The 23,943-nt window shown below is 40.3% G+C and overlaps 1 protein-coding gene across 1 annotated transcript in view; it reads right to left on the bottom strand.

The window, feature by feature from the left end:
- Positions 1 to 2,599: 2,599 nt before the first annotated feature.
- The window catches only part of MDH1B (malate dehydrogenase 1B), a 39,913-nt gene continuing 18,569 nt past the window's right edge, over positions 2,600 to 23,943 (bottom strand). The window contains exons 2-11 of the mRNA XM_019522905.1: positions 17,094 to 17,243; positions 14,299 to 14,433; positions 13,988 to 14,130; positions 12,403 to 12,905; positions 10,692 to 10,833; positions 9,464 to 9,627; positions 7,994 to 8,133; positions 5,672 to 5,723; positions 5,244 to 5,318; positions 2,600 to 3,030 (exon numbers count right to left, since the gene is read on the bottom strand). Of these exons, the coding sequence (XP_019378450.1) occupies positions 2,948 to 3,030; positions 5,244 to 5,318; positions 5,672 to 5,723; positions 7,994 to 8,133; positions 9,464 to 9,627; positions 10,692 to 10,833; positions 12,403 to 12,905; positions 13,988 to 14,130; positions 14,299 to 14,433; positions 17,094 to 17,243 (1,587 nt within the window). The 3' untranslated portion in view covers positions 2,600 to 2,947. The remainder of the gene's footprint in view (positions 3,031 to 5,243; positions 5,319 to 5,671; positions 5,724 to 7,993; positions 8,134 to 9,463; positions 9,628 to 10,691; positions 10,834 to 12,402; positions 12,906 to 13,987; positions 14,131 to 14,298; positions 14,434 to 17,093; positions 17,244 to 23,943) is intronic.

Here is a 23,943-nt window from a genome sequence, read left to right as displayed (position 1 = left end):
GTGGCAACTTCTTCAGGTCCAGGGCCCATAGGATTGGAGCAGGGTTGGGGCCCTGCATGGGCTGATATGCCCTGGGCCCCGCACCCTGCTCAGGTTGGCTCTGCCTATGGGCACATCCCCAGGAGTAGGAATGCCCCTGCATGCACACTCTGGCACCTGGCAGATTGCCACCCCTGGAGCCCCAGAATCCCAGGTAACACCACTGGGATCAGCCCAGGTGCTGGCTCCAGCCTCTCATACCCCACCCAGGGCAATCTGGGCATGTGGAACCTGGCCGGCAGTGGGAGTGTGGCTCTGGTTGGCCAGGGTCTGGTTTCAGGCAGTGCATGCTGCCACCACATGTGCTGTCCCACTTTTTAGTGTGGGTTTTTTGACACTGGGATCCCCTGGTGTCAAAAAACCCCATCATGCTGCAAATTAGCAGCACAGTGAACACCTGCATCTGCGGTGCATGCAGTTTGCAGTGCTGCAGAAGGGTCTATGGCACTGCAAACAGCATTTGCACACCCTAAGTGTATGACTTGTCCCTTGGAATCAGTAAAATCATGAATGGAGTCAAAACAGAAAGAAAATAAATCAAAGGGGAAAACAATTCTTGCATCTTAGGAGAAACATTAAAAAGCATGGAAATTATCTCTATTTGCTTAAGGAAGATTTTGCCCTGACCATTACACTTCTGGCCTGTAAGTGAATTTGTGATGCCAAGAAATAACCAAGAAATTGAATGTCTTCCATTTAAAAAACATAATTCAATAATGTTTTATAATTGTTCATTTTTCCTAGATCCAGTCTGGGGATTCATTCTTATTTTGCTGTCCTGATTTGATGGTTCTGCACAAAAGAAAATGCTTTCAGTGGCCATGTCATAAAACAAAGAACATAATTCTTTACTAGGGCAAAATTAGTGGGATTTTTGTCTAAATTAATAGTTCAAGATCTGCCCCTAAGTAGCAGAGGACTCATCTGAATAGCATTTTATTCCTTCTTAAAAGACATGGGCTTGACACTACTACAGGTCCATTATACTGTGTTAATTGTAATGTATATAGATCAGGGGTGGGCAATTATTTTGGGTGGAGGGCCACTTACTGAGTTTTGGGAAGCCATCAAGGACTGCATGACATGCAGCCAGGGGCAGATAAATGTTAATTTTCTAAACTTTTTAGGGGTCCCGCGGGCCGGATTGAATGGCTTGGCAGGCTGCCAAGTGTATGTGCTTGCATCCGGGCGGGCCACATTTTGCCCACCCCTGGTATAGATGGAATTGTTTTCTCTTAATAAATGACAACAGAGCCCCTTGAACGTGTATTTTGCAGTTATGCATAGCTGTCCCTAAGGGTGTGCAGGGCTCAGGGTAGGGGGGTGGGTGGCGAGCAGCTGGAGCCAGCAGAGCTGGTGGCTCTCAGCAGTGGTGGTGCGTGGCGGTTGTTGCAGGGCCTATATGGTGGTTGCCCCAGTTCACACCCCACTGGGGATGGCCCTCCATTTATGTATTACATTAGTCTGAACAAACATTGGGGCACGTATGGCTTTGTTGTATACGCTAAAGGCCCTTGGTATGGGACTCTTAGATTGGTGTTGTTTTAAAATAGATTGCATAAAAACAGTAGTGAAACTCCAAAATACAACAGGAAAAGGGTTGCTTTAGATCCTAAATTTATTTTAAGCTTCCAGTTTTTTCTCTGAGTTCTTTGTCCTAAGTGCAGTTCTAGTCTGAAAAGTGATTTCTAAAATCTGTATTACAGACTTTTTTTCTTGTCTCAGTGATTTATCAAATGTGCAATGTCAGTGCTAATGTTTTGTTTTGTTTTGTTTTCAAACTGCCAATTCATTCTGGGTCTGAGGGTCAAGCTAGACTCCTTCCATCCGTATATTTGACACAGGTTCTGCAGACAAAATGGGTGTCAAGTTCAGTCTCTGTAGGTTCATTGTCTTCGATGGATTTGCTCCAGTGTATCTTAATGGAAGCTAGTAAACGTATTCAAATTTGGCTCTGTTGGCTCTGCAGGGCTAATAATGCATTTGTCACTACTGAGAATAAGTACTTTTTCTGTTATGTGTACAGCCTTATTGTTATAAGAGTACCATTTTTACTGTCAATTTTCAGAATACAATGGATAACATTAATGCTGAATTGATGATTTAGGCTAAACTGAACTCTCAGAGCTAAGATCAGGTCAAATGAAACTGTCATTTTGATACTCTGCAAAATGTTTTGATTTAATTTACATTTTATTATGGAGCAATTTAAATTTCAGAGTGAAAAGCTTTTTCAGCCTAAAAAATTGAATGTTTTTGTTGTAAAGATGTTGACATGGGGAAATTGATTAAAACTGTCCCTTTCTTATGAATAGTTTTGGTTTAGACAAATAAGCATCTTTGATGGAAAAAATATCATTGAAAACTTCCCAGTTCTACACGTGGAGAGACCTGTATACCCATGGATGCTTTTGAAAATGCTAGTTTATGTGACTTGTTCAAGACAACAGCCAGACAAGTGTAAGATCCACGAGCAGAACTCCCAGGCAGGTTTCCAAGCAACTAGGCTACCCATTTTTAAACATACGGTTTTCATTCTGGTTATTTTATGCTGCATGAGTTGTGATGGCTCAAGTTTGTTTTATGGGTTAACAACATGCATTAATTAGAGAATGGAGCTAATGGTTTATAGATTATAGTGTTCATAAGGAAAGCAATATGCAGAGAGGCACACAGAGTAATTGTGAGAAAAGATGTCTGGAGCAAAAGCAAGCAAGGAAAAAAGGGTTACAGAGTATCTTGTGACATTTCTTTTCACCATAACCAATATATAGTAGTTCCTAATTAGATTTCCTGGCAGACCCTTGGTGAGAGTTTATATTTTTTTCTTCCTCATGTTCTTTGGATGAAATAAATCATGTAATAAAACTTCAGCATTTGTTGAATAAGTAAATATTAAAAACATTTCTTAGTCTACATCTGGGATGTTTGGATTTGTTTCTCCTTCAAAGGTCTCTGACTGATGTGAACCACTAGATAAGGTTTCCAGTTCTGTAACAAAGAAAAAAAATAGAATAGTCAGTATTTTAGATGCATGTACCGCTTTAGCTTTAAATAAATGGAGGCAAGAAATATGGGGCTTGATGCTAATATCATCTAATGTTAAGACCCACAAGACCCAAAGTGACGGGGAAACAAGACTTGAAAGAGCCTCTATTGATCAAGTGGTTTTAAGCCACAACTGAGTAGTTGCTTTTCTGCTGAACGCCAATGTGGTCTCTCTTGTCACAGCTGAATGAGAGAGCTTAGCAGAAAAGCAGTGCAATGAGCGAGGTGGCAGTCAAGCAGGGAGTCCTGTCTCACTCAAAGTCTACCTCTGGAAGCATCATGATGCGCCCAGTGGGGATCACAGAATATTGATGCACATATCAAAGGTGCATCCTTAGGACTCTTGGCACACAATGAAAACCCAGGAAATACCCGTGAGCTCATTGGAGATGTGGAACTGCACTCCTCAATCTAGAGATACTTTCCACCTCTTCCTGTGTCTGAGTATAAAAATCTAGATGGGATGGGGGGGGGAAGGAAAAGTTTATAGGGGGAAAAAATATATATGATCAAGAAGGAGAGAAATCCAAAGGAACTTGAGGAGAAAGGGAGCAATTTAGGGGGAAAAAAAGAAAAACAGAGGGACTGGAGAAAGGGAAGAAATGGAATAGGTGATGCATACAGCACCACAGAAAATGGAGACATGAGGAACTGAGGAAACAGGAAAAAAAAGTGGAAACAAAAAGGGTGCAGGGAAAGAGAGACAGATGAGACAAACAGAAATGATGATAGAAAGTGGAAAAGACAGAAAGGGACAAAGAAAACCAAGATAAGATTCAGAGAAAAGTCTTAAAAGGATTTGTCATGGGACAGGGTCCCCAAAGATGGCTATGTTACCCCCAAGGCCCCTCGACCGTGCCAATTTGGCCCGCTGGGCACCCTCAGTTCTTTCCTGCCACATCTTGATGGATTTATAGTATAGGGAGGCTGCCTTTAAGTCCTCTTGGACACTGTTTGATGGACTCTCTGAACCCCGTGGATTCCTGGACCCCTTGTGGGTCCCGCTTCAAAATAGATGTCACAGGACACCCCAGCCTTATGGACTATATGCATAGCTCCAACCATCCCTTTACCATGCTCCAAGCCTCCCAGATGGCACCAACATTGTCCTGTCTAGGCCTTGCTGTAATTGGCCCCCTTGTCCTCTTTCTGGGCTCTCTGCAGCCCTGTTGCCACGCCCCCTCTGGCGCCAGAGTCTGTGCACCCCCAAATGCCATGCCCTCCCTGGCACTGGGGTCCCCACACTGCAGTGGGCCCCCCAATGAGGCCTCCTCCTTCCCCAAATAGTCTCGCCCAAACCACCGGTCTTATAAACAGAAATCAACCTGCAAGCCCCAGGGCTATAACATAAACTCAAGCTGCCCAGTTATAACATAATTGGAGTCACACAGGGCGTGCTCTGTCCCTCAACAGTACCAGAAGCTACACTTGCAGTCAGGCCTCTTCCCTTCACTCTGCCCTCCTGGCCTCAGCCCTGGGGTTTATATACGAGTCAAGCCCTGCCCCTTTTGGTCAGCTGACCACTGGCAGGTGTGGGCCCACTACCTTGCTCTGGCTGCCCTGGTAACCAGCAGCTGGGGCTCCCTACTGACTGCTAGGGCTCTCTCCCTAGCAGTTCCAGCCCTTTAAAGGTGCAGGGCACCTAACTGCTCTGTGACAGGATTAATAAGAAAACATGAAATGCAGGTAAGAAAAGTGGGTGATAAAAGGAGAGAGAGAGAAAAAGCACTAATGGGAAAAGGGATAAAATCAAGAACACACACACTTTTAAAGTCAGTAAAATATTATTATTTTGATCTGTGATCCTTCTTTCTTCCTTGATATACCCTTCTGCAGTAACAGGCCAGGCAACTCAAGTAGCAGAACCGGTAGGAAAAAGAAGCATAAGAAGACTTAGAAGATGACTTGACCTTGTAGTAGATTGGAAAGACTATGGTATTGTGATGTCAAGTTTTCTGTAGGCATTGTGATCGGAATATTATGTGGCTATGCAGCTTATCAGGGTAATCTCTGAATTGTGCTTTAAGGTGGATCAATAGCTTAGAGCTGGTATATCAAATCTCTTGTTGAAAATGAAAAGACAGCTCAGTGAAATACTGAGATTTCTTTTCCTCAGATAATTTTGAATATTGTTAAATATACTTGTATTACCCTACCTTCTCTAGGCTTTTCAACCTTTTCTTCTTCCAGATTGTCTAGCAGACTAAAGATATTGAATGAAGTGTCAACTTCTGTAAAAAAATGAAAATAAACAGATTGAGGTTCACATTTATGACAGCTTTTATTGTACTTCAGATTCTGTTCATTTTTTCCCTTTTTTTTTTTAAGCAACAGGTAGTTAAGGAAGAGGCCAAAAGGCATATTACTATAGCATCAAAAACATACCAAGGCATATTGCAAATGTTGTTTTCTATTAATAGTCATGACTCATCTTTATATGGTAAGAGGTTTTGCATGTAATAAAAGAAAAGAAACATAATAAAATGAACTACCATTGTTTTTATTGTCCTTTCTCAAAACCTTATTTTCTGTCCTCTATTATTTGACACAGCTTTATACTAATATTGCTTATGAATGGTTTTACCTTTTTTGTATGGTTGCATTTTTTGTATTTCTCCTAATGCAACTTGTTTTTCCTGCATGAAAAGGAGAGATTTATAATCACAAACTGTTTCTAGGACAAACTTAAAATATGTTCTTATGATGATACTCCATGTAAGCTAACATGACTAAAAATGAGTAGCTGTGTGATGATCGTAGGATGATGCAGTTGAGATTAGTCTTTCTATCTCATTTAGTATTTCTAAAATGACCACCTTTATTCTAAACAATAAACTGCTGACTTATTGTGTCTTCAGTGAGAAATCCCAGGCTGTAAAAGAATCCAGCTTTCATTATCTGCATAGGCAACATCCCAGCATTCCTTACGCACTAGGAATGCCAAAATGGCCAAATTGGCCACTTAAAATACTACTGGAGAACTGAGACAATTTCTGTCCTGTGCAGTATGAAATGCATACAAGCTCAGTGCAGAAATCCTGTATTTTCAATAATGCAGTGTATTTAGACTGTAAACTAATATTTATCATGCGCTAATTGGGCAACTGAATAGCTAAATGCCCATTTACTTATATTAATCCATATTTGACATGCAAAGAAGAGACTTTATACAGCAGAGTATACATAGATTGTAGAGCTAATGTACTATATCTTTTGCGTATTATCATTTTATAGAGGTTTCACCTTTGGAATCTAGCTGCGGGCCTGTGTGTCTAAAGCAGGGATAAGTAACCCCCAGCATGCATGCCAATTAGTGGCACACAGAGACATTTTCCCTGGCACAGCAGGAGGCATGCGAGGAAATTGTTTAAAATATTTTTATTTTTAAGTTGCTGCTCTAGGCTCTCCGGAGCAGCCACAGGTCCCAGCACCATGGCAGGCACCGGGGGTGGAGTCAGGAGAAGACAGGCAGGGATGCAGTCTATGTTCTGCTGACTCTGCCTCGTGTCCCTGAGCTGCACACTCCAGCCCACAGGGCCGCTGCATTGGAGGCTTCCCGCAGGTGGGTGAGTCCTGGGCCCGGCTTGGGCAGACAAACGCTCCATCTCACCCAGGTGGATGCAGCACCAGGGTGCAGAGCACCGGGGCTGGGAGCTTGTGGCAGAGTTTGGGCAGTGCGGGGAGAAGCAGGCGTGGGAGGAGGTGTTGCAGGCAGGCCGGCCTGGCTGGTCCCTTGGGAAGGCAGGGGCTGGGTGGGAAGTGTGGCTGCCCCAGGGCTTCACAGCTTCGGGCCGCTGCAGGCAGGGGTGCCCAGTGGTACCTGAGGAGGGACCCAGCCTGTGCAGCTCTGCAGGGATGGGGCTCAGCCGCCCTGCCTGTGAGGGGATGCCACTTGGCCAGGGCAGGTCACTGGGCTCAGCCTCCCTGCATGCCCTAGGACAGCCCCCGCCTCCCACTCAGTTCCCGCTCTCCTCCGGCTCCTGCCTTCCCAAGTGCCTGGCTGGGCTGGCCTGCTCGCAGCGCCTCCCCCATGCCTACTTCTCCCTGTGCTGTCTGGACCCTGCCCGGGTATACTCAGTGTCCCATTGCTGCCCCTGCCTAGGTGGGATGGAGTGTCTGTCTGCCTGACCTCTGGCTGGGCCCTCCCTCCCAGCCCTGGGCTTCCTCTGCTCCAGGACCATCGGGGAGCCCCGAGTGCCCCAGCCCTGGTGGCTACTTTTGGCATGTCACTGCCTGCCTCCGCCAGACACTGCTTTGGACCAATAGGCCTGAGCTACAGCCGGTAGTGGTGGGAGACGTGAGCAGTAAGGGGCACACCTTTCTTTTTTTCTTTTTATTTCTCTCTTCTTTTTCTCTCTCCTTTTCTTTTCTTCTCTCCCCTATTTTTTCATTCCTTTTTTTATTTCTCTTTCTCTCTTCTCTCTCCCCTTTTTGTCTCCTTTTCTTTCTCTCTTTTTCTTCTCCCCTTTTTCTCTCCATTTTTTCCTCTCCTCTCTTCTTTCTTTTTTCTCTCCTCTCCTTTCCTTTTTCTCTCTCTCCGTTCTTTCTCTTTTCTCTCTTTTCCCTCCCTCATCACAACATGCTTAACAAAAAATACACAAGAACCAAGGTAGTATATGAAGTTTTGCCACCAGGTTTAGAATTTTTAGAAAACCTCATATTTACTGTAACAAAAAATGCAATGTTTATGATTAGTAACTAAATTAATATACAGTGCATCTTGCTGTGTTCCCCCTGCCCCGGTTTTATTTTTCTGGCACGCGGCACTCCGGCACCTTACAAGGTAGACATTGTGGGTTTTTTGGCACTGGCCAAAAACGTTGCCTGCCCCTGGTATAAAGCTATGTCATATCATGCACCCAAAGATGAGGGAGTGGAAATAATGTTAGAGTGAAGATGACCTCACCTGTATCAGATCATAGGCTAAACAATCCATAATTTCTTGAGTTTTTTCATTGATTTCAGTTTCAGTAATGACCTCCCAGGTTCCATTCTGGAAACTCACAGGCATAGAGAAAACAATACCTTCAGGGATACAAAACTGACCTAAAGAAAAGGGAAAAATCCCACAAAGCTTGCTTTTCTTTCTGAATAAAGCACTGCTACTTAGCAGTGATATGTTCAAATACTATGTTGTCCTGCAGGACAAAACCCTAATGGGAGCAGATCTAAAGAGGGTACAGTAGGACAGCTGCACCCTCCTTTAAGACTACACTATGACAGTAGCAGTCAAGGACTTTAAGATCCCAAAAGCAGGTAAGAATGCCACCCCCTCCTTTTCTTTTGTGGTTAGAGTCATGTCTCTTTCCTTCCCATTCCTCCCCTCCTCCGCACATTGCTGTCATTGCCCCTGGTTTCCCTGCTACTGTTGGACTGTGCGGGGAGCTGGGCTGAGCTGAAGAGAGTGGCAGCAGGCAGATTCCTCCTCCTTGTCCAACCCCCCTGGACGTTCTCTGTCAGCCTGGAAGTAGGCTCAAGAGGGGTAACCTGCCCACAGTGAGTGTTGTGACTGACCTGGCTCCCTGTGAAGCCCAGCTGGAGTGGGATAGGAGCAACCAGGGACAGCAGGGGCACTAGCAGCAGCAGCAAGGGGAGGGGAGGGAGAAATGGAAGGGGTGAGAAGGTGCCACCAAGCACGAAGGGAGAAGAAAGGGGGTGCCAAGAGGCAGGGTGCAATTTTACCTGATTTGGAGACTTCAAAAGAATTCCCTCACTGCTGCTCCTACAGCATGGTATGCCTGCCCCCAGGGGCAGGCATAAGCTGGGAGCAAGGGTATTGCTACCCCTGCAGCACCGGATGCTTGTCACACACCCCTGCCTTTACCAAATCCTAGGTCCACCCATGAACCATAATGAAGACAGAGAGATTACTGCCCTTCTCAGTTTATAATACAAAGAATTGCCTGCTATAACTTTAGGTTTCAATTTGAAGTACCTAAAATTGTTGTACCCCTTCAAACAGGATATGGAAAGTCCCTTATTTCTAGCTATGCTTTAATGACTCTTATGAAAATATTTCTAAATGCATATGAATGGAAAATCACAAAAACAGGCATTCTCTTAAAATGCAGGTCATACATAAATACTTTTCTTTATACAAAACACTGCAGAAAGGCATTTGAAATAGAGGGAGGGAAGGGGAAAAAAACCCACAAGACATGTAACTTTAGAGGTTAATCAATTACTCAAGGCCTGCATGCCACATTTTAGGATCCCTGGTTGCAGTTTCTTAGATTTGGAAATGCTTAGTCTCAAAGTATATCATGATTTATTTTTAATTGCTGAAATAAATATTTTGATAAAAATGACTTACTGAAGGAGCAACAGAGCAAAGAGAAATCTTTCAATAATTTATAAACTAAAAACAGAGACTTACCTTCACTTAGCACTCCCATAGAGACAATCTCCCTAGGAGGAGAATCTTGATACCAGTATCTCAGTACAGTGGCTATTACATGCGCAGGTGACATGCCTACACAGTGATATTCCCGGGAATTCAATGAACTCAGGGCAGTCACAAATTCTGAACGGAGCCACTTGCTGCCATTAGGAAAGGAGAGGTCAACATTAAAGAAAACTGAAATCCAGGTCATGTCTTAGAGTAAGTAAGAACTGAAATGGTGGAAGACATTAGTATGGATTAATTAAAATATGGATGCTGAAGTGAAATACTGAAAGTCCTAGATAGGAGCACCTATACAGGTGTCCTGTTTTTCAAAAAGGAAAGGGCAAGTGCTCATTATCTATGAACATGGGACCACTTATTCACGTGCCTACATTACTGTGTCACCATTATTATTAATGGTTAACTACACTGTGATAGCATTAAGGAGACCCAGTCATGGACCAATATCCCACTATACTAGGCACCGTACATAAATCCAAATAAAGTTGCTTGCCTCAAAGAGCTTTCAGTCTAACTATCTGCCTTCAGGGACTCAGTAAGAGAAGATGGAGACAGCTTGGGGAATATGCTGGATTTGCAACATCTCTCCCATATCCTTGCTGTTCTCTTTGGGAACATGTTATCGGCATCTGAGTGTACCATTTCTTTAGAAGGGCATTTTTTTTTTGTTAACTTGATGGTACCAGTCACTTGAGCTCATATTATTAAAGGAATTTAGGGTCCTAAACAGGCATTCACATGTCTAGTGGGATTTTAAAGTGTCAAAATAGGTTAAACATGTACTTCACCTTAGTTCTTTTGAAAATCCCACTTGGCACCTATCTGCTTCTTTAGGTATCTAAATCCCTGTGAAAATCTGGCACTCACTCAACTTCTGTTGTTTTTATGAGCCTGTCAGAGGATGATGAGAGAAAAAAAATGCTTTAATATAGAGGGACAAGTCACTGTAACACAAATAATCCCTGTGGCCCCAAATGTCCAAGATATGCATAGTGCTTGAAACTATTTTAAACTCATTTTTAGGAACTGACTATTTCAAGTTGATTGTGTCCTTTCAGTACTTCACCGAGAAGTAAAGAAGTAAACAAAGAAACACACAGATTTTTATGTTTGAGAGAGACCACAGGCTGATATGGATGAAGAAAAGAAAACAGCTGGTATATAAGATCTCACCACGAAGAATATAGCTTTACTGTACCTATCATATATCAAGTCCAGCAAAGGGCGTGAAAAGCTAGGTGGACCCCAGATAGCACTGTCATATTGGTAAACCTTTGCATTAGACAAATCAATGTAGCTACTACCAGTGATGTTACCCCAGACAATCACATCTTTAATCCCTGTAACAGAACAGCATATATACAGATCAATGTACGGAAAGCTAGGCAATTTTACAACACCAAATACTTACAAAGAAAGTAATTTAATCTCAAAGTTGCAGAAAACTCTTTGTCTATCATAATATGTGAAAACATTGGTGCTACTTTATACATTTGAGTAATCATAGTGCATATTTAAGTTATTGGATAACAAATCAAGCCAAATTGCAAACACTTGGCAATGTTTCTTATAAAGCCTCAGATGCACAAAACCAGACTGTCTAAATGATGGCCTGTAAAAACATTAAAAAAAAAAATCAAACCACTTTGATGCATGGTGATTTTCCCAAATAAGCAGTTAATAAACTATTCAGCATATTAACTTAACCTTTACCTTTCCCTTTTTATTAGGTCCTGTAATGCTTAGACCTACCACTGATTACCAATTTCTGTTAAATGTGATTTCCAGTATGCTCGCCTGGGAATATAATCCCTAACAAGGAACCTTACTACACAATAGACTGTTGGGGTTTAAGTTCCTAATTTGCACTGTGCAGTTCTGAAGCTTGCTTAGCATATTTAAAATATTGTGAATGTGCCAGAATGATAAAGCAGAGTATAAATGTTAGCATGAATAAGATCATATTCAGAAGCTCATGCACAGGCATATACCATGATTGCAGCTGTAGAAATACACATGGGGTAGGGACAGAAATTACACACAATTAGTAAAAGAGATCGGAAACTGATTCAACTCTGTAATACAACAGAAATTCAATGCACATAAACCACTTTCAAAATGAGTGAAACCAGTTTAAGATAAACCTGGATGGATGTAGTATTAGACTTATCTGATTTAGGTTAAATCGGTTTATTGAATGTCTGTCCCAGATCCCCTCCAGATTCAAGTTAACTCTCAGTCTCCCAGCATGCTTTGCATCTCCCCCCCAATCCCGCCCTGGCAGGGTATGCAGCCTAGCCTTGGCCAAAGCTGTCTGCTCTAACAGAGCAGGGAGGCATGCTTTAGCACCCCTCGTCCCCCACGGCTTCTGGCCTGGGCTACTGCAGGCATGTGGCTCCACTTTTGGAACCAAAAGTGAATGTCTGCTCACTTTCTTACTGGTTCAATCTCTGCAGATTAAATCAGGCATGGCTGGTGAACTCAGAGTGGTGGGGCGGGTGGAACATCGCATGGAAGCAGGGAGGGATGGTTTGCAGCAGGCCAGGAGTGTAGGTTGTGGGGAGCGGGAAAGGTAGTTTGCAGCTGGCTGGGTCATGCCGTATGCCACTCCACCCACCCCACCAGTCTGAGTTCACCAGCTGCGCCTGGATTAGACTAACCTGCAAAGACTGAATTGATTCAGCCTCAGGCTTTTTGATTGTCTGCACTTAGCTATGCAGTCTCAATGCAGGCCCATACTGATCCTTTGCAACTGAGTGCACTCACTATGCTTGTATTTTTATACGTACTCCAGTTGCACCCTGCTATGAAAATACATGCTTTAGAATGTCAAGTGTCAAGCAGAATTCTGTCCTCCATGATTCCCACATGGTCATCTGTATTACAGTAAACAAATACGTATCACTTACCTGCTGAATTCATATTCAGTTTCCTGGCCAGCATGGCTTTAGCTGCACTTTCCAGTAACATTGCCATGGCAATAATATTCCCAGGGTTAATGGATGGGGCATGTGTCATAATCATTAATGCCTTTAGGTTCACAAAAGTTTTTCCTGCCACAACAATTCTGACCCCACTCTTGGCATTCTTTTCAATCAGGGGACCATACACCTTACATAGCTCATTCACCTGCCTAATGCAATTTTCAAAGGATGTTGTATCACGTTCAAGAAGGATATCATCAAGCAAAATGATAACGTCAGCTTGAAGAAAGGCCTCATCTAATTCAACGTGCATTGAAACACTGCGGAGGAGGGGGTATGCCAAATCTTGAGCCTCCATCACAGTACCACGAAGAACTTCTTTGCAGTCGTATCTATCAAGCAGATGGATGCTGATTTCTGTTGTAATCCCAAACACTTCTCCATTTGCCAAAAGCGGGATCAGATGGTAGCAGGCAGAAGCTGATGCACTAATGAAAAGATTTAGATATGGAAAGTCTCTGTTAAACAGTAAATGCTGCCAAATTTACGTATTATAAAAATAGATAATATAGAACTTTGTCTCGTTGTTGATTAATGTTCAAATGGTCTATTAGGCCCTGTCATTTCTGGATCTGTTTTCATGCCAACATGTTAAAAATTAATACAGATCAAGTTTCCCTTTGCTTAAAGATTTTTCCACCCTATATCCTTAAAGGGAAACTGCCAGGTTAAAAAGTATGCTTAAAAACCTAACAAATTATCCTAGGCGTATAACTAATAATACCACGGATTAATAAAAATACAAGACTTTTGGAGGTCTAATTTATACTTCCAAACTGCTTCCTTCTTATTTTGCATTTTCCTCACAGTGGAATATGTAAAAAGATGGTCAGTATCTCTTTATTTATAGTCCATTTAATTTTTATTCATGCATTAGCATAATGCTGCATTTGCTGGATTGCAGACATTACAAGGAAGTGTTATTAATTTATTTATGCAAATATGCTCACTAGTACCTTTATACATTTTTATCTATGTTTTCTATTTTTTTCAGAGTTTGCTTTTTTGGGGGTAATATGGGGGCTAAATTTAGTAAGGCAGTGTCTCTTCAAGTTTTTTTCACCTTTATTTGCTGTCAAGCTGCAACCAAGGTAATAATTCTTTCTGCAGTATCTACTGAGTGCTTACTTATCAGTAGTACAAACAGTTAGACAAACAGAACCTAATCCAATTAAACAAATCAGCAAAGATTTGAACAATTTCATGCTTTACCTATAGCATTTTTAAAGAAATGGTTCACATGAATATTTTGTAATAACGGAATGTTTATATTATACTTTGAACCATCAGAAGTTTCTGTTTTAATGTACTGTAAGTTGACAAGAAAATTAGAAGAAAAAATACAAATCATTTATAAAATATGTGTTTCTATAAACCAAATCAAAATGTATGAGTTCATATGCAAGCCTCAGTACAGCTTATCAGCGATGGGAAACCAATATTGTCTGAGGAACGCACTCTTCTAAAGCTGAGTGAAACTCTACTCTGCAGATTCTGTTCTCTCTCTTACCTGCTGATCCAGACCTGCAAAGGATTGATAAGACTTTTTCGTTCTTCCTCCTCTTTCTCAATTTGTATGTGAGTCTGCAAGTTCTCCTCACCAACTTGCAGCATCTCTTCACTTAGCAAGTCTGAGGTGATGCCGTAGTAATGCTGAAGATCAAGAGAATGTGATCAGTAATCAGAAGGGGGCCCAAACACAGCTAAGCTTCACTGCCTATTATTTCATTTTACATCTGACAAAAGAGCAAGGGATAAAAAGGAATGCATAAAAGAATGTAAGATATAAATTCCTGGTGCTTACTGAAAGAAACTTGTTACCTGGGCATGCTCCAGAAAATCATTAAATCCTCCTAGAAGTAGGCCTTTCCCTCCACGGTCCAACAATTCTCTCCAAACAATTGGAGAGCATTTGTGTTTCCATCCATTCTTTTCACAGATGTCATGAAGCCACTGCTGTATGCAACAAATCCAAAACACATTTGAACAATTTTTTTCACATACGATAATGCAATATTTAAATGTTACAGCTAGTAACATTTTAGTATTTCTAAAAATACTGGTTATTTTCCAAATGCATAATGACAAGATCTTTCCAAAACCTCCCAAATACAAATGTATGTAAGGCAGGGGAATGCCACCAACTAGATGCCTGGAACGTATTGTGCAAGAAATTAATTAATAAGACAGGAAATTCACTTATTTGCTTCTCTTTGGCCATACTGTTATAAAAATATCGCTTAGTTGGCTTAGTAATACTACGAGCAGCAAGAAGCAGTGCCAAGAGACCATTTTAAAACATGAATCAATTCAGGATTTCTATTTGGCCTCACATGAGGGTAGAGGTGATGTCTCAGCATTAAAGTTGTTTATGGTGCTTAAATATAAGGAACAATGAGATTAGTAAATCCTTTCTTATAGAACTGACTATTTTATGAGGCACCACTGCGATTTTTTTTCTAACAACACACTACATTACCTTAGATGGCTATCAGCAGTAAACTGGTTTGATAATAAAGGAAATTAAATCCAAGAGTTGCAACTGTTTTGTAAGAGAATCCACTTGAATATGGTAGAATTTGAAATAGATAACTGTCTTCTTCCATTGTCTTTTTGATAACCCTTTTGATTATTAGGTCTCTAGATTCAGATTAATTTTGTTACTGTTTATATAGCTTTTAAACGCCTACTGCAAGCTGGTTTGCAGATGCACTGACAGAACTGCTTTGTTATTTTGTGTAGCTTTTTCATTTAAGAACAAGCTATTTTTTAACTTGTATCTATATAACTACAGCCTTTATTTACTAAGCTGGATTTTTTTTAAATGCATGGTGACGGAATTTAATTAGTTATTACAAGCTTTAGCAGAAATCACATTGATCTTATAAGCAATCTTACAATTTGACAACCCAGATTCCTAGGCAGTCAATTCAGGTTGATTTACTTTGAATGTAATTGAGCATGTTATAGTCAAAATGAGGAACTGTCTTCAATGGAAACTCTCCAAAAATATTAGCCTTTGCTGATAGACTTAGGCAAGATTCTCATTTATACTAAAGCTATGTTACACCCTAAGATTATGGTGATTTGTATTATGGGTACTTCCCACCCTAAGATTATGATAATTTGTGTTATGGGTACTTCCTAGCAGCCCTAGTCACGTACATTGTGTTAGGCACTGCACAAAAGCAGAGAACAAAAAGATGGTCCCTAACATAAAGAGCTTGCAATCTAAGACAAAAGATAATGAATAGACATATTCAGATGGAGTATGTCTACACTGCAGACTGCTGTGTAGAGTACAGATACCTGTGATGTGGTAAATGAAGAGTCCAGCACTCAGCATGGTTTTATTTGCTCTGACAAAAAACCAGGAAATCATAGGTATTTCTACATTTCTACTGTAGACAAACCACAGGCAAATTCTTAAGTGCATTTTTCTGACCAACATGTTGCTAGACTTAAACTGCTAGCAATACCTGATCTTAAAGCTAGTTCTGGGGGCACAATACTGGCAGTGTAAAGGGGCTTTAAAGGGTAATACTGTATACGGTGCTGCAGAAGGGCTGTAAAGGGACCTTAGCATACATGAGAATGTGGCTTTTACTTTAATACTTTCAAACACTGTAATACAAAAAGATTTGAGGGTCTGTAATATTTTCTCTGCAGCTGCACTGACTAGTAATGATTGAGAAAGAATATATAATCATAGTACAGGCAGTCCTCGACTTGCAACGTTTCGAGTTACAACGTTTTGTACTTAAAACGTTTATAAATTGACACCCTGTTTCAAATTTCTGATGTCAGTTTCAAATTTACAATGCTTGATCTGACACCATGCCACGTCAGTGAACAAGTTCGCTGCGTTCCCCCACCTCCCTGGAGAACATCTGTCCAAACTTCCTTGGACACTTTCTTTAAGAAAGCAGATGAGATTCCAAAAAATCTGCAGCCAGGACTCCTGAGAAGACTCCAGCCAAGAACCCTTCAAAAAAGTCCAGCAAAGTCACCTCAAAGAAGTCCTTCCAGATCAATATGATTGATATTTACAATATAAATACATTAATATAACTATATTCTCATCTATAATTGATTGAGTACAAAATTCTTGGTTATTTTTGGTGAAAACAGGGTATCGGGCCTTGGTTCAGGAACCGCATTATAACATTGTTTCTTATGGGAAAATCAGTTCTGAGTTATGTTTTGACTTAAGATATGGTTTTCAGGAACCAATTGTGTCATAAGTCATAAAACTGCCTGTATGCAAACAGTACAAGACACAATTTAGTTGAATGCCTAAATGGACAAGTGAATAAACTAGATGGCCATTTATAAACAAAAAGAAACAGCAAAATCAACATTTTAGTACCAAAATATAATCTTAGTCTGGCCATCATCATACTACTGGAGTCCATATTTGCTATTTGTGGAGGTCCCAGAATGTCTGCAAGTGTTAAATTGTTTCTCAAACTCCTATAGCCAGGACTGCTTAAATAGCATCCCTGGCAGTTTAGCAAATTGCTACTATACACAATACAATAAAGATCACAGGCATATTTCTTTCTCTGTCTGGATTATGTTGGCATAGATTCATGAACTGACTTAATTTCTCTTACCTCCCAGTTGTCAGGGTGCTGAGTAATCTTATATATCCTGAAATTAGGCAAATTAACCTGCAGATAGTCAGCTAAAATTTCTGCCTTAGCATAATATGGACAATCTGCTCTACCTGGAAATGAAAGGATTACATTTAAAAAAGAGTAAGACTACAAGATGAATTGATTACAGCTTCATAAAAACAAATAATCCTGATTCAAAAGAAGAAAAAAGGAGGATCCATAGAGAACCAAAACTATGTAAATTCATAGAAAATATGAGTACAAAGATATTAGGTATCAAAGAAATGAAAGTTTAGGAAGGCAAGAAATCTAAGTCCCAATTTGACACAAATATTTCAGGGCACACTAACCTTTAAAGGATTAAGGAGTATATTTGTATATGTAAAGAAAAGTAGCATTAGAGAGGAAGATCCATTACAACATGATGGTGGAGATAAAATTAAGGAAAACTGAGAAATGGCTAAATACTATATCCTTTTTTTATAAAGGAAAAAGTCTGTCTTTTACAATAAAATAACAATGAACAATTCAGAAATAAAAATTAAATCTTTTCAGAAAATATAGCTGGTTCACTTTGCCTGGGACACCTTAATCCAGACAACTGAACTTCATTGGTTATTTCACGACTGCATGGTGTACTGCCCAGCAACACAGCTGTGTCAGTAAGGAGGGAAGTGGTATCAATAGGGGTCCATCCACATGGATTGCCTCACAGGATCAGAGCCTAAGTTAACAAGCATTTTTTAAATACTGTATACCAGAATATAAAGTCATGAAGAGTGCTCTGTCCGTTTCTATGAAAAAAATGTTTTAGTTGTGTATGATAATACCAGTACTCCCTGATATATGTTCTACAGAATTTTGTGTACATGTAATGAAGACTTAGTTATGTGTGAGCTCACTACACTGTATTATTGCTAAGAGATGGTGAAGCAGCACCTGTTTTTCTAAGCAGGTTTTTATTCTTTTGTACTGATAAAGAACAGGTAAGGTGATTCTATATTTTTGCACCTACAACACAAACCCTTTTGCCAGAAATTACCCGCCTCCCCAAAATTGGGTTGCATGTATTAAGTGGGGGAAGCTGATCACAATATCAACAAAAATAATAATGAACTATAATGGAGTGATGAGGATGTAGCTAATTTTTTTGCATGGGATAGAAACACCCAGCTTTGATTCCTGCTCCATAGGGCAGCAGCTGTTGCTCTGCTATTGAGGCAGCTGAGGGAGTCGATGGGTTTAACAGCTCATTATCCATCACTCCGCAGTTGTAGAGGATCATCTCTCCTTTATAATGGTCTTGATTTTCCATTAATCAAGGTATGTTTCTTAGGATAATTCTGCTGTGTGCTCGCTACTCCTGATCTATTTCACAGCCTCTTTAGCTCTTTTCAAAGCCACAGATCTACCCATAGAAACCAGTTTTCAGCAGCAGGCAGAGCCAGACCCACCTCAGTTGGTTCAGCCTTCAGTACCTCCCAATCCACCATGGGGAAGGAAGCATCCAGGGGCACTAATAGGATGAGTTTGTTTTGACTACTAGGGGTGCCCAACCATTCAAGCTTTAGTGGGAAATAAGGGAAATCTAAAAAAAATCCAATGCTGATTGATACTGGGGCCTTGATCAGCATTTTTTGTAACAGTGATAGGTTCTAAACAGGGTTATGATACACCCTAAATCATTTGTAACAGCAATCTTATTTTGGAAAGTTAGAAAACTCACTGGTTAATAAGGAGTGGAAGTTGCTAGTGAAAAATGCAGTATAAAAAGATAAGTGGAGGAGAGTGAGAATGGAATTTTAGGAATGATTGCTTTATAGCAGGGAGAAATATAGCAATCTTGAGAGAGAGAGTTGTAACTTGATCTCAGAAAGTGTCTGAGGTGGTTAAGTAAAATACCTTCTATTGCTGGTCCCATAAGAAGTCAGTAGCTGAGAAAATTAACTCCTGTGCTAGAAACTGTGTGAATGTTTGTAACAAAGTAGAACCTAAGGAACCTGTAACAGGGAACCCTAGCCCTGTTACCAGAAAGCAGGCTGGTCTCTTTAAGATCAGAACTTTCTGGGCACAGCCTGTTGGCAGGGTAGGGGTTAAGAGCTGAGCCTGGCCAGCTAGTCAGGTGACTGGAAGGGGGCAGGCTAGAACTATAAAAACACTGGGCTTGGTGTTAGTAACAGACAGCAGTTAAAGGGGGAGGAGGTTGTACATAAGAACTCTACAGAAAGGCTTGGTGGCCTGTCTGGCTGTTGTGAGAGGGGAACTCCTGATGACTCTCAGAGAAGTGGCTGCAGCCCCACAAAGAGGAGTGTCACAGACAGTGGGAAGCAGAAGCACAACTATGGAAAAAATGTAAGCTGGCATGCTGCCTTCTTTACTTTTTTATTTTTTTGTGGTTACAGCCTATGGACTTACTATTTTGTATTTTTTGAATGAGACTGGTGGCTTGTGGTTGAGGCTGTAGGGGAGGAGGAGGCCTCATTAGCACCTTGGGTGCGGCCATATACAGCCAATAGCTCAGAGCTGGTTGCAGGACTTTTAAGCTGGGTCCCAGTGGGGGGGGGGGGGTTTTGGCTAGTAGCACAAACTAAAAGAAATGGTGTAGTGGGAGCTCTGGGTTGCTGCCTAGACTAGAACTTGTAGCCTACTGGCTCCATACCTAGCAAGTAGGCCTCTAGGCTAGCAAGCCTGGGCTCTAGAGCAAAAGCAAAAGGAGGGCCATGGACCCTGAGAGGATTAAGCAGCTAGAGCCTCAGAGTAAAACCCTATCTGGTGGGTTTAGACTGGTAGGCCTAGCTAGAGAGACTGGGGGAAGGCTCATGGTGGCTGAGAAACTCAGCATGGAAATACAGTAGGCAGTCTGCTGCTTGTAAAAACATCTAAATATTTCCATCAAGACATGGCAGGTGGGTAAGGGCGGGATATGAGACTAAAGAGAGAAGTAAAACAGTAAGGGACTTCAGGGGTGCCCTTATAGGCAAAAAAAAAAAAAAAAAAGCCACTGGGGAGGGAAAGTTGTTACAGAGCCTAATGAGTGAGTGGCTTTGCAAAGATGGTTAAGGTGTTGGTACAAAACCAGAGTGAGCAGTGTGGTGTATTGGATTTGTGTATATGTTGCAAGGCAGAGGAACTGTTGGAAATGTAAGTGTGCATTCCTATTGATAATGGGGAGTGAGAAATATTTTTGTTACCTCCCCTCACTTTCCAGGAATAGTGTAGATCCTAGAAAGGAAAGTGTTAACAGTTTTTTGTTAAGGCAAGAAAAAGGGTGTTTATGAAAACTTAGTAACAAATATTAAGGCTCTTGCTATCATTTAATAGGGTTAATAAAGACAAATGAAGGCATTTCTTATGGCTCAGGCAGAAAAAGTTAAATGTTACAGAACATAGGCATGTGTTTTGAATGAGGAATCAAACTTTCACCATAAAGGCAGTCTAAATATTTATTAGAGGTTGAAATAGAATTCTAACTTAAGAGATACTAGGATAGATGTTTAATATGTATAACACCCTGATTTTGGTCTGTTTTCAGGGCAAACAAGGAAACTTCAGAGTTTTGAATGCAGTAACAACCATTGTAGCTCCTGGTATAGCAGAATACTCTGAAATTCCAGCCTCTATAGCAGGAGGGGTAAAATTATTTTTAATATTGAACTTGGCTAATATAGTTTTTAGTTATTTCCTTGGCGCACACGTGCTAGTATAATTTTGAACTGATATTCATGGGAACAATATTATTGTTTTATCCAAATATCTTAAATGTTTCACAATGCCCAACAATAAGAACACGGAAAAAGCTTTCCAAGCAAAAACTCTGAGGGGGGAGAAACTATCCCAGTAAAAGCAAAAAAAAAAAAAAAAAATGTATTTTTAAAATGGCAATTTGGTTAAATTTGTAACAAGGGTATTGGCATCCCTTGATCTTGTACTGGGGGGGGAGGGAAGGTGGGGGGTTGTAAAAGTTCCAATTCCAATTGTCAAAATGGTGCAATGAACCACTGAAAACAGTAAAAATAAATGTAAATAATCATTATAATTATATGTGTATATACAAGAAAAACACCCCAAGAATTGCAATAATGTGTGCATTGCCACTGCACACCAGCATTATAAATTTATAAATATGAATAATATGTTATTTTGAGGCGTTTTCCTCGGCAGGTTTGTGTGTGGGTTTTTTTGTCACTTTTTGCAGACGCTATAGCATAATTCAATCCATTAGCAAAGCATAAACCACAAGGCCTCGCCATTGTCATCAAGAGTGTCGTCTTTACCTTGGCCACGGCTTTATTTTACCACCACTGCAAAAATTGTTTCTGTTCTGTGTTTGTCTTGTGTTTTTTATTTGCTTGGTTTGCTTTAAGTATTTAAACTTTTGAATACAATAAAATCATGAGTTATAACCCCTCTAAAAATTAAATTAGTTTGTGGATCTCAGACCAAGACACTTCCATCCAGCTTGGACTGGAAAGTTGTTCTATACCTGAAACAAAGGGTAGCAATTCATGTGAAAGTTCTAAATTATAAATTCCACTTGTTTAGCAAAATTGCACTTTTCACTAGGTTGTTTCCTAAAAATACACATATTACCTTTTGATATGTTGTCAAAACTATCAAGAAAAATCTTATTGATATTTTAAATGCTATTTATACATACACCCCTGCTATGTTGGTGTTATATCTATATTTAAAAAAAAAAAAAAAGTTTAATCAAAGCTAAATTTGGTTCAGCAATGGTATAATGTTCTTTGGATAGCTATAGTAAATATCAGATACAATGTTGGTGGTAACAAGCTTTAAATGTTATATTAACGCATAATATGTTATATTTTTAAATATGGAAACTTCAATGAACTGCTGAAAAGTGTACCAGATGGTTCCATTCTGAGCCTCTGGACCTAAAAGAAAGAAAAATCTGATGAGAGGTCTGCCGCCTAGAAATAAGACTTGGCCCATGAAGAGCAAAGGTAACCAGAGCAGAAAAGCCTAAAAATTGGTCCTAGGATGTAAACCACCACTGAAGCATCAAAAAGTTCACTTGATATAAAGAAGAATCGAGCTTGATTGTGTTAAGCATAGTAGTAATTGTCTTGCTTGCTTTGCTATATAAAAGGAAAAATGTGGTAGTAATATTAACTGTGCTAAACAATAACATGTAAGCTGAACTTCTTGATCAGCTATGAAATATTTGCAAAACAGCTATAGAAAATGATGCATCACTTGAAGCACTGCCTCCAGGCCTCAAAATTTAGCTATGACAAAGATCAAGAAAGCCAGATCGACCATTTCTTTTTATAGTCGTTCTTTTGTTTTCCTTTTTGTTTGCTTTATTTTGTTTGTGCTAAATACGTATTTTTAGCTCTTTAGAATAGAAATAATATAATACTCTAACTTATTAATTCTTAAAATTTGTGTAAAGACCTAAATCAAAAAAATGAAATGATGGGATCTCCCATAGAAACCAGACATACTGTTTGTATAGAAAGGGCATAAATGTCACCACTTACCCATCATCTAGCAAAACAGAGGGGCACTGGTAATATTTAAAAAAACAAAGAAAGCATTGTCCATTATATAAAGGTAGAATTGCCAAAAACATGTCTAGTTCCCGCTGCCCTGCCCCGGAAAGGATTCAGTATTACTAGATTTGATCTTCTGTAACAGGATCAGAAAAGGTTTGAGGTAAAGCTAACAAAATCTCTGACACCTAAAAATCAAAGCGAACTTTCAATCCTACAAGACATTACAGATATCACTCCATTGCTGGTTTAAAAAAAACCAAACAAACAAGCCCCCCAACCCCAAACCTCTATTCAGTTCATTGCCTACTGCAACCTATATCCTCAATGTGGCCTACAACCCCCTTGTGGTGGTCTTAGCTCTAGGAATGCTATTATCAATTATTCAATGTGTGTTTTCCTGTACGTGAAGGCTTTTAACCAGATTTGAAGCTAGAGTGAAAAAGTTAAAGGCTGTCCTCTGAAACTCTCCATAAAGTAAGTCCACACAGGGCATGGTGGCCTGCTTGTGAGAAGATCTGTGTCTTGGATGTGGTAGCAACTACGGCTGTAAAATTTCGCTGCGTGGTCTATTTGGACCTTGAAACAGCAAAGTCAAAACGAAATGGAGAGGCTTGAAACAGGGTCAAAACAAAATGGGGCAGGTCGAAATGTTTCGAATTTCAACTGAAGCTGGGCTTGCCTTTAATGGCTTCCCTGCAGGGAAACAGAATGTAAAGTAAAGGGAGGGAGAGGGAGGAGGGGTAAGATGCGAGGGACGGGGAAAGAAGTGCTCTCGTTATTGTCATATGTAGCTGGCCAGTGACTGTCACCCTTCTCTGAGGTCCCTTCCAACCCCAGTGCTCTCAGGGCAGAGACAGAAAAACTTCATAGCATTTTTTTTCAACTGCCCTGCTTTCTACTTTGGGGTCACTTAGTGAGCTATCTCTTCTAGCAGCTCTGTCAGACCACTATGGCCAGGAGCACTGATTTGGTGTTTTTTTGTTTTTGTTTTTTTGTTTTTTTGTTTCCCTAAAAGATTCCCTGCTTGCTACCCTAGCAAGAGGGATTTCAGAATACCTTCTTGTAGGTGCTTTTATTTTATTGTTATTCATTGATTTATTTTTTTTTTGAATCTTATATTGGATCGGGTTACAATAGAATTTGCTCTGTGGGGAATTTACTATATATATTTGTTTTTTATATGGTCACTCTTTCCAACACCAATGCTTTTGAGTGTTTTTTCTACACACGTGGACATATTTCTATTGGGTTCATAAATCTTGTCACTGCACCACACCTACAGTTTTCAGTTTTTATATAGGAAAGCAAATACATTTTTATATATT

This window comes from Gavialis gangeticus, unplaced genomic scaffold, assembly GCF_001723915.1.
Source record: "Gavialis gangeticus isolate Ggan-Ray unplaced genomic scaffold, GavGan_comp1, whole genome shotgun sequence".
NCBI lineage: Eukaryota > Metazoa > Chordata > Crocodylia > Gavialidae > Gavialis > Gavialis gangeticus.
The sequence above is the reverse complement of the archived record's forward strand: the minus strand, read 5'-3'. Positions and strand labels throughout refer to the sequence as shown.